This window comes from Bos indicus, chromosome 7 (assembly GCF_029378745.1).
Source record: "Bos indicus isolate NIAB-ARS_2022 breed Sahiwal x Tharparkar chromosome 7, NIAB-ARS_B.indTharparkar_mat_pri_1.0, whole genome shotgun sequence".
Taxonomy (NCBI): Eukaryota; Metazoa; Chordata; class Mammalia; order Artiodactyla; family Bovidae; genus Bos; species Bos indicus.
Window position 1 is genome coordinate 94498774 of NC_091766.1, and position 13042 is coordinate 94511815.

A 13042-nucleotide genomic window follows, 5' to 3' on the forward strand; every position below is an offset into this window, starting at 1 on the left:
TCAAAATACTCCCATAACCGGTGATGTAGAGAATTTGAGAACTAAAATGTGTCATCTAAGATAAATTCATCCTATTGAGATTATACCTGTATGTTCTATAATTAACAGAACAATAATTCTTATATGGAAAATCATGTCCATTATGTTACAGAAAAGTCAAAAGAAAGGAATACATTTATATAAACCACTATTTTTATCCTTTTTACCTTTCAAGGAGAATGCTTTTAAATAATGCCTTTCTATTTTAATAAGCTAACAATAGACAGGATCTGACCTCTGACTGTTACCAGGAAAGTGAGTTTCCAGTTACAGGCAAAACCTTGTGATAAGAAGATCATAAAAAGTAATTCATTCTTTATGGTTTATTTTAATTTCAGAATTTCAATCACTGCCATGTCCTTCCAGAGATATTACCTGGGTACATTTAATGGTTCCTTGATTTTCAGAGGGATTTTAATATTTTATTACTGATGAGAGTAAATGTTCTATTTACACACTGAAGGTGAGAACTGAAGGGCGGATTCTTGATGGTAAAGCTATCTTAGTTATCTGGGGATTTACTCTCCCACTTAACCATCACAATTAATCCTTTCATGAGAGAGAAGGGAAGATGAAAATCAAAGATTAGGTCTCTAAATAGCTTGACATGTCTATGATTTGCTATTTGTTAACAGCCCTAATAAAAGGTATTCAATGAGAAAGAATAAATCATTTATTCAGCCTCTGCTTAACTGAGCATTTCTATATTCCAGGCATGGTTCACAGCCGTGAACAAAGCAAAATCCTTGCTTTCACTTTCTCGTGGAGAAGACCTACATATTATATATCATGTGATAATGAGCATTTTGAAGAAAAATAAAGAAGGGTAAAGGAATAGGGAATGTCAAGGAAATTTTCTGTGATAAGGTTGTTCTTGAATATAAATATAAATGAAAGTAGGGCAGGAGCCATTGTGCATTCTCAGGAAGAGTGTTCTAGACAGAGGCAGCAGTTGGCTAAACAGAGATTGTCCACCTATCCATTGGGGGGGCTAATTTATCTGAGATCCAACATCTGTCATTAGCCAGCAGCACAAGTGTTTAAAAAGCAAGCTTAAACTAAGAACAGGACGAATAATCCACTTCATCTTCTTCACTATTGAGAAACTTACCCACATCAAGGATAAGTTTCTATGCTGACACTTTCTTTGTGAAAAATATTCCTCTCTGTATCAAAAAGTATTAATTCAGAAAGATGGAGATCAGAATTTAGCTATTACACTACAACAAATACAAGTACTGAAAAAGTAACTCCCTTTTCCATTTCTGGATTTCATCATCCAAATCTGTTTCCCAACCTTGGCACTATTAGCATTTTGGCAGGATAATTCTTTGTTACGAGGCTGCCCTGTTCACGGTAGGATGTTTACCCACCATGGCTCAGTAGCACCTCCCATTTGTGACAACCCAAAACGTCTCCAGACATTGCTAACTGACCCCAAGTCTACATAAAAATGGAAATGACCTCACTATCATCTTTTCCAACTGACAGTCCAAACACTTTTTCAGGAGAGCTAAAGCAGCATGCAATTTGGTACATGTCTAGCGTGCCTTAGGCAATTTCCAGTGATAAATGTCACACACCAAATTAGCTGCATGTAACTTTTCCTGAAACCATTAGAGTAACTATTATTTCAAGCAACCCCACAGTTTGCTACTGCTGCTGCTAAGTCACGTCAGTCGTGTCCAACTCTGTGCGACCCCATAGACGGCAGCCCACCAGGCTCCTCTGTCCGTGGAATTTTCCAGGCAAGAGTACTGGAGTGGGGTGCCATTGCCTTCTCCAACCCCACAGTTTAAGGTAGTCTGAATATTTTCAGTAACAAATGACATACCCTTTTCCTGCGATCTAATATTTAGCCTAAACAGAATTCGAACATGACATCTTATCATGAGCAAATCACAAGCAGAAAACATCTTCAGGAACCACTCCCCAGGCCCCACCACCCCTCTTATCAATCATTTCAGATGAGGACTCCCCTCTCACACTCTCAGCTACTCTGCAGTGAATTTTCAAACTGAAGCTACATGATTCCAGTCCTTTTAATTTTAGCAAATTTTGGGAGATAGTGAAGGACAATGAATCCTGGTGTGCTGCAGTCCATGGGGTTGCAAAGAGTCGGACATGGCTTAGGGACTGAACAACAGCAACAATGACATCTGCTTCTGTTTAAATCCTTCATTCTGTTAACAGTCCTACTGTGCATTTACTTGATGTGAGCAGTTCCTTCCTGCACACTTCTTGATTTTTCTCATTTTGCCCCACTTGAGTAACTCAGTATCTCTCTAAACCCACCCCCTACCCCCACAAAGAATAAAGAATCCACTCAGAGATCCATTGGTGACACGTGGGGACTTCACTGAAGGTTTGCCAGAAGCAGAGATGATCACCGAGGAGCATCTCCCTTGGACACTCTGCTTCCCAAAGTCCTTTCAGTCTCTCTCCTTTCTCCCTTCCCCATTTCTCCCTCTGACTGTCCTCTATCGCCCAGCACCTCCTCAGCTTCACAGTTACCCTAGCAGAGAAAAGATTTGGGCAACCACTGCCCTTCGCCAGTCTGCTCATAGCTAAGAATGGCTTTTACACTTTCTAATCATTTTTTAAAGGAAAAGGTATACTTCATGACATCACATGAAAGTTAAATTTCAGTGTACATCAAGTGTCATTAGATGATAGCCACCTCATTTCCTCATCATTTATTCTAAAAAATAAAAGCCTATAATTTGTATCATGTGGGGCTGCTTTCCCACTGGGCGGGCAAATGGTTGCAAGGGAGACTACAGGGCCTGAAAAGCCTGAAATATTTCCTATGTAACTTTTAGAGAAAAGGTGGTTTGCTAACCTCTACCATAGACTAATACCATGCCAAGTGACTTGTTGAAGTAATTCTTCTGCACACACACACACTACGACCTGGGCACTGACAGGAGATGGCACACACAGATGGCACAGGCCTGTGTGTGTGTGTGTGTGTGTGTGTGGACGTGTGTTTCAGGCTGTGCAAATGGGTGCTGTTGGCAGGGACCCAGTGTGTGCTCCCTTACCCACCCCCATCACCCCTAAGTGTTTGGTGGGCACATGGACCCTCATCATCAAAAAAAAAAAAAAAGGCAGAGTTTTCAATAAATGTCTGTTTTATGCATAAATTTACTTATTAAAATAGAACAAACTACTTTCCCCCCTAGATTTAATTCCCTTTCATTGAATCTATATGAGGAAATGGAGAACCATCAAAAACGGACAGAAAACCAGCTCATCAAATACGAACAAGAGCAGCTCAGCCGTGCAAACCAGTGTCTGGCCCTCCTGCAGGAGAAGCTGGTAAGGGCTCTGTTATCCCCTGTCTAGATGTGAGCAGTGAGTCTGGGTCTCGAGAGCCACGCTGGAAACCTCACAGTAACCTTCAGTGCCTCAGTAACTGACTTTTTAGCGCTGGAATAGGAATCCAGAGGCCTGCCTTCTGGTCCTGTCTGCTACTCCTCAATTCTGTGCACTCCCACGCCTCCTGGTATCTCTCCCTGTACCAGAATAACACAAAGAGAGCTTTTTAAACTACAGACTCCTGGTCCCAACCCAGAGCTGAAGCATCAGACAGACCCTCCAGAGCCTCCCTTGGGCATCTGCTCCGGATACGTTCCTTGGGTGATGCTCAGATACGATAAAACCTGAAAACTGCCTTAAACAAGTCGTTTTTACCTCTCTGGAGATCCACTGGTAGATCAGAGGAGGTTTTCAAAACTCCTTCTCCAGGGCAGACCTTGTAGAGACACCCCCAGGCTTCGGGGTGGGGCACAGGCACATACAGGAAATCTGTCGCCGGCTCGCTTCTCCACCCAGCGATGCCGGCCACGCTGCTGAGCCCTGACGGGAGAGCAGCACGGCCAACCTTGCAGGTGACTCAAATAAGATGATTCTGGAACTTCAGGAGACCGGCTTTCGGCAGCCCGGGAAAGGACGCTCCTATCACTCAACCTGAGCTTGTTGGCATGGATGGAGGCAGGAGTCCCAGAGAGGGAGGTCAACGTTACAGCTTTATCACTGATACGGCTGTTGAAGGACGTGTGGTCCGACCTGCAGCCAACCAGGCCCGCTGGTTCGGCTCCGGATTTAGGCAAGACTCCTCCACCAGTTCTAGGCGGCGCTAAGTGACAACGCGGTCATCTGCGGGCAAAAGGCGCCTATCACAAGGAAGAGAGGCTGGAACCCACCCGCGTTTCTCCCTTCCCTGCAGGGGAGTGAGGAGGAGCAAAGAAGCTCGTTGTCTCAGGCTGCCTCTGCAGCCCCACCCTGCTGCATGATAGAATCACCTGGAGAGCTTATAAATGCCATCAACTCCTGGGTTCAACACAGCCCCATTAAATTAGAATTGTGTGTAGGGGTAGGGTGGGGTTGGGCGGGGCGTGGATAATGGGCCAGGTGATTCTAATAGAAAGCAGAGATGGAGAATCACTATCCTGCCTGAAGCCTGTCCACATAGAGATGGGAAGCTCAGGGAATAAGAACCTCTAATACTTCGGAGAATGTCTCAGGAGCTCAAGTCAAGCAGGATGTAAAATGCCTTTCTTGGCAACACTTCTTTAAATGCTAAAATTCCAAATCGTCCAGGCATTTCATAAGGACACAGCCCTTTCTCTTCTCCCATAGCATGTAGAATTTCAGAAACTACAAATGAACAAGGTCAAATAAAGGAATTAACTTACACTTGTGAATAGCTTCCCTGGTGGCTCAGACGGTAAAGCCTCTGTCTACAATGTGGGAGACCCGGGTTTGAGCCCTGGGTTGGGAGGATCCCCTGGAGAAGGGAATGGCAATCCACTTCAGGACTATTGCCTGGAAAATCCCATGGACAGAGGAGCCTGGTGGGCTACAGGCCATGGGTTTGCAAAGAGTCGGACACGACTGAGCGACTTCACTTCACTGTGAATAGCTTTAGAACCAAGGGAACCTGGTTTAGAAACTCATGTTTATCACAGGAAAGCAAATTTGTTAAAACGCATTTTCTAAGATGAAATTCAAATCCACAAAGGTTTTCAGAAGTTTTATCACATGACCTCTTTTGTAGGATATGTCTGAAAAAAACATGGAAGAAAAATTACTGAAGCTTTCAAGCAAGTTAGAGAATTTCATTAACACAGAGAAGTATGAAGCAGATCTAAACAAAATAAAGCATACAGAAAATAAACTGTCCAAGAAGATGAGCCAACTGGAAAAGCAGATCTGGGATGAATTAGAGAAAATGCAGGATGAATACCAATCAGGTGAGCAGGTACTTTAACTGAGTCAGGAACATCAGTCCTTTCTTATCCAGTCCTTCAGGGTTTTCTACTTTGAGCTAATGGCCAGGGAGCAATCTTGTCATTAGTCAAGTGACATCCTTTGTATTTCATCCGACTTTCCTAAATAACCCATAGAATGTCAGCATATCACCAGAGGGAAGGTAAATATGCAAATTTAGTTTCTCATTCACAGGTTGCAGGGTCACAAGTTGCCATTGCTGTGAGATTTATTGTTTAGTCTCTAAGATCATAGAATCATAAAATTGTCAGACCTGGAAAATCCTCAGAGATCATCAAGACCTGACTTGTGGTTATATCATGAAATTAAGAGTCTAGGTCAGATGTCCCTCATTGAACTGCAGCTAATGAGCCTGGACGGTTGTCAAACTGGAGACCTGACCTTTAGAAGTCAAGAGAGAGAGAAATGAGTGAGCAGAGTCCAGTATAATGACTGCTTTTCTTCTTAAGGAGGCTAATGGCAGCAGTGTCAAGCCGAGCTAACATCAAAGAGGATTAATTTGAAAGGCTCATCTAATTTGTCAAAAGGAAGGATGGGGGGATAGGTGTAGCAGAGCAGTCATCTGCCTGGAGCCACAATTTTGAGATACCAGGAATCAGAAGGTTCTGGTATGAGAGACAACCCCAATTTAACTGACCCAACTTTTAGGGCTGTGCTTGCTATTTACCCATTAAAGATGGAATTTACTCATTCTGTTAGTACAATCCCAGTATGAACTGAAGAGTAACTTGTAATCTATATGTTTCTGTGTTCTACTAAGCGAGAGCTTAACAAATGGGGACTCCCAATTAATGGTTTGCTTTTATGCCTTTAACAAAAATGTGTTGAGAAATGACTATGCGAAAGCCTCCAGTGAATAAGCAATGGGCTGTACCCTAAGAAGCTTGAGGTCTGGTAGGCTGTGGCCCTGAGTGGCTGGACTGTGGTATAACGGAGACACAAAGTGCTGGGGGCAGGCGTGAGCAGCTGGCAAGGGACCATTCCTTAAGTCCTTCAAACAGGCTGCTTTCAGAGGCTTAAAATCTCATCTGTGGCCTTTACCTTCAATTTTGTAACAAGAATAAAAAAAGAGATCATCCAAATTTCTTGTCCAAGTGAACAGAAAGAAAATATTTTCAATTTCTCTCTTGAAATATAGAATTATTTCATTATGCAGTCTATGGGGATGGAGGGGAAGGACTAGAATTGAAATTTCGCAATGAAGCCAGATACTAGTTGAAACATAGTTGCGAATGCATTCTGATGACATTATAAGAAAAAGATTATTATATATTTTTAGACCATTTTTAGACTGGTCTTAATGGAATTTAATATGCTTTGAATTAAACAATGATCGATTGTGGCAGGACTGCTGACTAGTAACTTTTGTTAAAAAATTTTTTAAAGATCCAATGCTTTGTTTAGCTTCAATATACCTATTTTCATATCCTCTTCCAGGATTTAAATCAATTCATGACTCTCTCAACTCCCTCCAACGAATACAGAAAACAAAGATGGATTTAGAAAACTATAAAGTACAGAAAGACCTAAAGAAATTGCAGCGTAAGATAGCGGAACTCCAGGAATCATAAACTTTCCGGTCATCTTCTTTTTCACCAGCCCGTGGAGTGGTTTCCTGGGAGAAGTTGGGGAAAAAAAATCTCTTTGAGATGTTTATTGCTTCTATCTCTTAACACCTTTCTAAGGTGATGAATGTACCAGAAAACCCAATAAAGCAGGGAATTTTATGATGTCTTGATTAATTTATTAGTGAAAAAGGGAATTTCTTTCCATACATACCTTTATATTTTTATTTGTCCACAAATCTGCATGTTATTCCTATATGGTGAAATAGGTCTGGTGTAATATATTAAAGAATGGTGGAAACTGTGGAAAATTGGAGACAACTTACTTGTCTAAAAAGAATAGCAACTATGCAGTTCCAGTCCATTATTTACATGCATATAATCCATTATTGTCCAAAGTTTTATTTTCCAAAAAAACCAGAAATCTGGTTTTACATGAAACCATTTATAAGCATTAGCAACTAGTTCTTAAACTATGAGGGAAATGTCTCTAGGGCAGAGACAGCCAAGTGAACTGTCAGACTGCGATTTCTAATGCAGAGGTTTTAATTTTCTAACAGTCCCAATATTTATACCAAGTCTAACTTCTGTGTATTTAAAATACTGATTCATCATACTCAATATGTATCAGAATTATGCGCAAGGAAGAGTTAACCATCTAAAAGAATATAACAGTTGCCATAAAAAACATCCAACATAATTTTATCCTGGTGCTAAATTTAAAAGCACTGCAAAAATATGAATTAGTTTCCCATAAAATTAAACTATCTCTAACTTTTGTAGATATAAATGTTAAATAGAGAACCTGATATTGGGCAGGAAAATCAGGAAAAATAAAAACAAACTATTCATGTTTTGTACTATGTACAGAACTGCATACTCTTACATTATTGGGGAGTCTACAAATTGGTACAATAATTTAAAGGGTAATTTGGAAACATCTATTAACATTTTAAAGTGTATATAGCCTTTGATCCTGGAATTCTACTGCTGCTGCTACTGCTAAGTCACTTCAGTCGTGTCTGACTCTGTGCGACCCCATAGATGGCAGCCCACAAGGCTCCCCAGTCCCTGGGATTCTCCAGGCAAGAACACTGGAGTGGGTTGCCATTTCCTTCTCCAATGCATGAAAGTGAAAAGTGAAAGTGAAGTCACTCAGTCGTGTCAGACCCTTAGCGACCCCATGGACTGCAGCCTACCAGGCTCCTCCGCCCATGGGATTTTTCCAGGCAAGAGTACTGGAGTGGGGTGCCATTGCCTTCTCCAATTCTGCTGCTAGATACTCATATTACAGGAGGAAAAAAACTTCCAAAATATGGAATGATATATGAATAAGGATGCTCATTATAGCACTGTTTCTTATAGAAAAAATGAAAACTACCCAATCAAAAGGAACTGATTGACTAAATTAATATCACCACCAACAAAAAAAGTGCTATTTAGCCCTTAAAAAGAACACAGAAAGAAATCCAAGATACTTTGTTAGGTAAATAAAGCAAATTGCAAAGCTATATGAATGTGTCAAAAAAGTCTTAAAATAAGTTAATATACACATACAGTACACAAAAAAAGTAAGAATTTACAGCAGTCTAGCAGAATTATGAAAAATTTTGTCTTTTACACTGTGGTTATTAATGCTTTTACGTATTACAATAGCTGTTACCAGTAAAAATGTTTTTAAAAAATAACCACAACAACAAACACACGAGGAGGCTCACAGAGTCACTCTTTGTAATGAACCAAATAAGTGGTTGTAGGAAAAGTTAAGTTAGAACTTCACGCAGATTAAGAGCCAAGCCAGATCCACATTTGACTTTACACATTTAGCAGCAAAAACAATGACGACATACAGCAAATAGGAAAAAAAAAAAAAGTTGACACATTTTTTTCCTTGTAAGCAAAAATGCTCTAACTTGTAATTCAAATAACAGGGCAAGATCAAGCCAAAAGCTTTCCTAGAATGTGTCTTCTGTATTGGCGTTGACAGGGTAGAACCACATAGAACAGAAGGTAATGCAATCAAGTAGGGATTCAAAGGATCCTCTGCTAGGATTCTTCACTGGGCACCCCAAGTTGGGGTGTTCAGAGGTTTGCAGACACTAGATGGCCTGAAAACTATGCCTTATGAGAAGGTGAATCACATTTAGTAGGGCCCTGATACTGGGAAAGATTGAAGGCAGGAGGAGAAGGGGACGACAGAGAACGAGATGGTTGGATGGTATCATCGACTTGATGGACATGAGTTTGAGCAAGCTCTGGGAGTTGGTGATGAACACAGAAGGCTGGCGTGCTGCAGTCCATGGGGTTACAAAGAGTTGGACACAACTGAGTGACTGAACTGAACTGAAAGCCTATACAGCTTTAATTTGTTGTTGATGCCCTGTCCTGATGAGTAGGCTCAGTATTGGAGGAATATTCCTGAAAGCCATTGCTACCTCGGGATAGCAGCAACTTAACTCCAAACAGAACTGACTGTGAACAACATACACATCACCCTCTGACCCCAACATATCCCCCCGTTCAGCTCTGTTCAGTTCAGTCACTCAGTTGTGTCTGACTCTTTGTGACCCCATGGACTGCAGCACACCAGGCCTCCCTGTCCATCACCAACTCCCAGAGCTTGCTCAAACTCATGTCCATTGAGTCAGTAATGCCATCCAACCATCTCATCCTCTGTTTTCCCCTTCTCCTCCCACCTTCAATCTTTCCCAGCATCAGGGTCTTTTCCAATGAGTCAGTTCTTCATGCCAGGTGACCAAAATATTGGAGTTTCTGCTTCAGCATCAGTCCTTCCAATGAATATTCAGGACTGGTTCCTTTAGGATGTACTGGTTGGATCTCCTTGCAGTCCAAGGGACTTTCAAGAGTCTTCTCCAACCCCACACTTCAAAAGCATCCATTCTTCAGTGCTCAGCTTTCTTTATAGTTGAACTCTCACATCCATACATGACTACTGGAAAAACCATAGCTTTGACTAGATGGACCTTTGTTGGCAAAGTAATGTCTCTGCTTTTTAATATGCTGTCTAGGTTGATCATAACTTTTCTTCCAAGGAGCAAGTGCCTTTTAATTTCATGGCTGCAGTCACCATCTGCAGTGATTTTGGAGCCCCCAAAAATAGTCTCTCACTGTTTCCATTGTTTCCCCATCTATTTGCCATGAACTAATGGGACCAGATGCCATGATCTTAGTTTTCTGAATGTTGAGTTTTAATATATCCCCCACTCAACTTTATTTTAGCTGGTTCCGAAGATGTCTATGGCCACTCCAGGGGCATGTGGCATCAGCAGAAGTGGGAGTGGAAAGAGTGGTCTGAATCAATGGACTTATTGTAGTTAAAATGTGAATTTTACAAGAACGTAGTAAACACATTGGTAAAGCTCAGGTAAATGAGGGGCCCTGGAGCTCAAGAGTCAGCATTTCATAGTAGCTTCAACTCTGCTCTGGGAGCCAATGGAGCCCCGGGTTTCCCTCCTTCTGCATTATTTTGCCACAGGCCCCAAAAGATAATGAAAATGAATAATCCCCTTAAGAAGCACAATATGGGGCACTTTATTCTTTACCAAACACCAACTCTTAATCCTCTGGAAAATGTCAGACTTCTCTCCACAAATACAGGAGAATGTCTGAGTATGTTCAAAGCATTTTGCTTCCCTATAGAAAATGAAGGACAAATCCCACACCTTATGTTACTCAAGTAACTTCCTTCTCAGCCCCACTATAAGGTGGATATACTCACACCTGAGTGCCAGGACAACAGTAAAGCTCAAGGTCAAAGAAACAGCATCCCCCAGAGTGCTGTGGACACCATCAACTCTCTCCTCTTCTGCAGAAACTTACCAAACATCAGCTCACTTCTATGGTGTCACCAATAATACCAGCAAGAAGCATCCAAAACTAAGAAGAAGAACCTTGATCCATAATATATACGTGTTTACCTTATAAATGGAGTCTCCAAACTTTTGTGAGGGAGTACTTGTGTGCTAGTCACTGGGGATACAACACAGAACAAAATAAAAATGGACTCTGCCCTTAGGGAACTTAGAGTCTAGTGGAAAAGACCAACAGTCAAACCTGCAAATACTCGAGCAAAGAAGGGGTATGGTGGAAGCACACGGGAGAGGCATTGAGCATAAACATAGGGAACCAGACACAGGGGCCTACCAGAAGAAGGGAGATCTAAACGGAGACTCTAAAGTATAAACAGTTGTTAGCCAAGGAAAACGGGCTTCATTGGTAGAGGTGGGGGTAAGGCAGAGTGAAAGCGAAAGTCGCTCAGGCGTGTCCGACTCTTTGCAAGCCCATTGACTATACAGTCCATGGAATTCTCCAGGCCAGAATACTGGAGTGGGTAACCATTCCCTTCTCCAGGGGATCTTCCCAACCCAGGGATCGAACCCAGGTCTCCCGCATTGCAGGAGGATTCTTTAGCGGTTAAGCCACCCTGGAAGCGCAAGAATACTGGAGTGGGTAGCCTATCCCTTCTCCAGGGGATCTTCCTGACCCAGGAATCAAACTGGGGTCTCCTGCATTGCAGATGATTCTTTACCAGCTGGGCTACCAGGGAAGACTTAGGCAGAAGGTGCAGCCTAAGCAAAGGCCTGGAGGCCAAAAAATGCAACCCAGGCCAGGAACTGAAGAAGCTCAACACAGTCAGAACCTAAAGTGTGGGTGGAGGTGGGGGAGGGCTGGGGAAGGCGAGCAGGAAAGAGAAAGTTGGAGAAGTTAGGGGAGTCGGGTGTCTGATCACAAAGGGCCATATAACTCATGTTGAGGAACTTGGGCCTTATCTTTCAAAAAAAGTCCTTTGAAGGATTGTGCATAGCAGAGTGACATGATAAGATTTGCATTTTAGTGAAACCCTTCTGGCTGTAGAGTACAGACTATAGACATAGTGGGAGAAACAAATTTGGGTAAAAAGTAGGGAGATAGGGCAGGAGAGTGACGATGCTGAGCTCAGCTTTAAATTGACTGATTTCTTGAAGATATGATGAGCTGCCCCAAGGGCTTCCCTGATAGCTCAGTTGGTAAAGAATCTACCTGCAAAGCAGGAGACCCCAGTTCAATTCCTGGGTCGGGAAGATCTGCTGGAGAAGGGATAGGCTACCCACTCCAGTATTCTTGGGCTTCCCTTGTGGCTCAACTGGTCAGGCATCCACCTGCAATGCAGAAGACCTGAGTTTGATCCTTGGGTTGGGAAGATCCCCTGAAGACAGGAAAGCCTACCCACTCTAGGATTCTGGCCTGGAGAATTCCATGGACTGTACAGTCCATGGGGTCACAAAGAGTCGGACATGACTTTCACTTTCACTTGAGATATCCCAAAGGAGATGTCCAGTGGTCAGTGAAATGTAAGGACCTGGAGCTTGAGACAAAGAGCAGAACTGAGGAATTAGGACAGAAATGGTTAGTGAAGATATGAGTGAGGAAGGAAGAGATTGCCTAGTCTTGGGAGGGCGGGGTGGGCGTGGGAGACATGAAGATTATGTGAGAAATACAGACCAGGGAAGAACCCGAGAGCACCTAACATTTAAGGAAGAGGCAGAAGAGGAAGCTTGGTGAGTGTAGGGAGCCAGCAGTGAGGTAGGAGAGGAAGCATAATGGTCTGAGGGTTTCGATCTTCCCTGGGAGTTCCTGCTAGCAGATGGTGCCAACCATCAACTTGGGAGTTCTACCAGCAATGCTTCAGATCAGATCTCTCCTTGTCAATGACGTCCCTGTCCTTCGATGTAAATAGAAAGTTGGATGTATCACACAGCTCAGTAGAGAAAGGTTATAAATGCTTTCCCGACTGCCCTTCCATATAAAATAAATGTGCTGCATCTTATCAGACGCAGGGTAGGGGGGTGGGGGGGGGGTGAACCCTCCCAGATAGAGGAAGGATTATCGTCAGGAAAAAAACAAGAGGTTGTTTCGGGCCCTACGCAGCTCGGCATTTCCCTCTTCAGGAGAGTCACACACATTTGTGGTAAAGTTCTGCTGTTTAAGATCTTCCCTTTAGCATACAGTCGTGAAAATTTCTAACTCCATAGACTAAATTTCCGTAACCCCAGGTTCCTCGGTAGAGCTTTCTTACCTCGTTTTCAGATGATATTTGTGAGATGTGAGGAAAAAATGATTGGTGTGCTCAGCAGGATGTCATA

At 42.6% G+C, this 13042-nt stretch overlaps 1 protein-coding gene across 1 annotated transcript in view; it reads left to right on the forward strand.

Moving 5' to 3' along the window:
- Window positions 1-7064, forward strand: part of FAM81B (family with sequence similarity 81 member B) — a 57522-nt gene extending 50458 nt beyond the window's left edge. Inside the window, exons 8-10 of the mRNA XM_019965433.2 lie at window positions 3225-3360; window positions 5102-5297; window positions 6772-7064. Of these exons, the coding sequence (XP_019820992.2) occupies window positions 3225-3360; window positions 5102-5297; window positions 6772-6905 (466 nt within the window). The 3' untranslated portion in view covers window positions 6906-7064. The remainder of the gene's footprint in view (window positions 1-3224; window positions 3361-5101; window positions 5298-6771) is intronic.
- Window positions 7065-13042: the final 5978 nt, after the last annotated feature.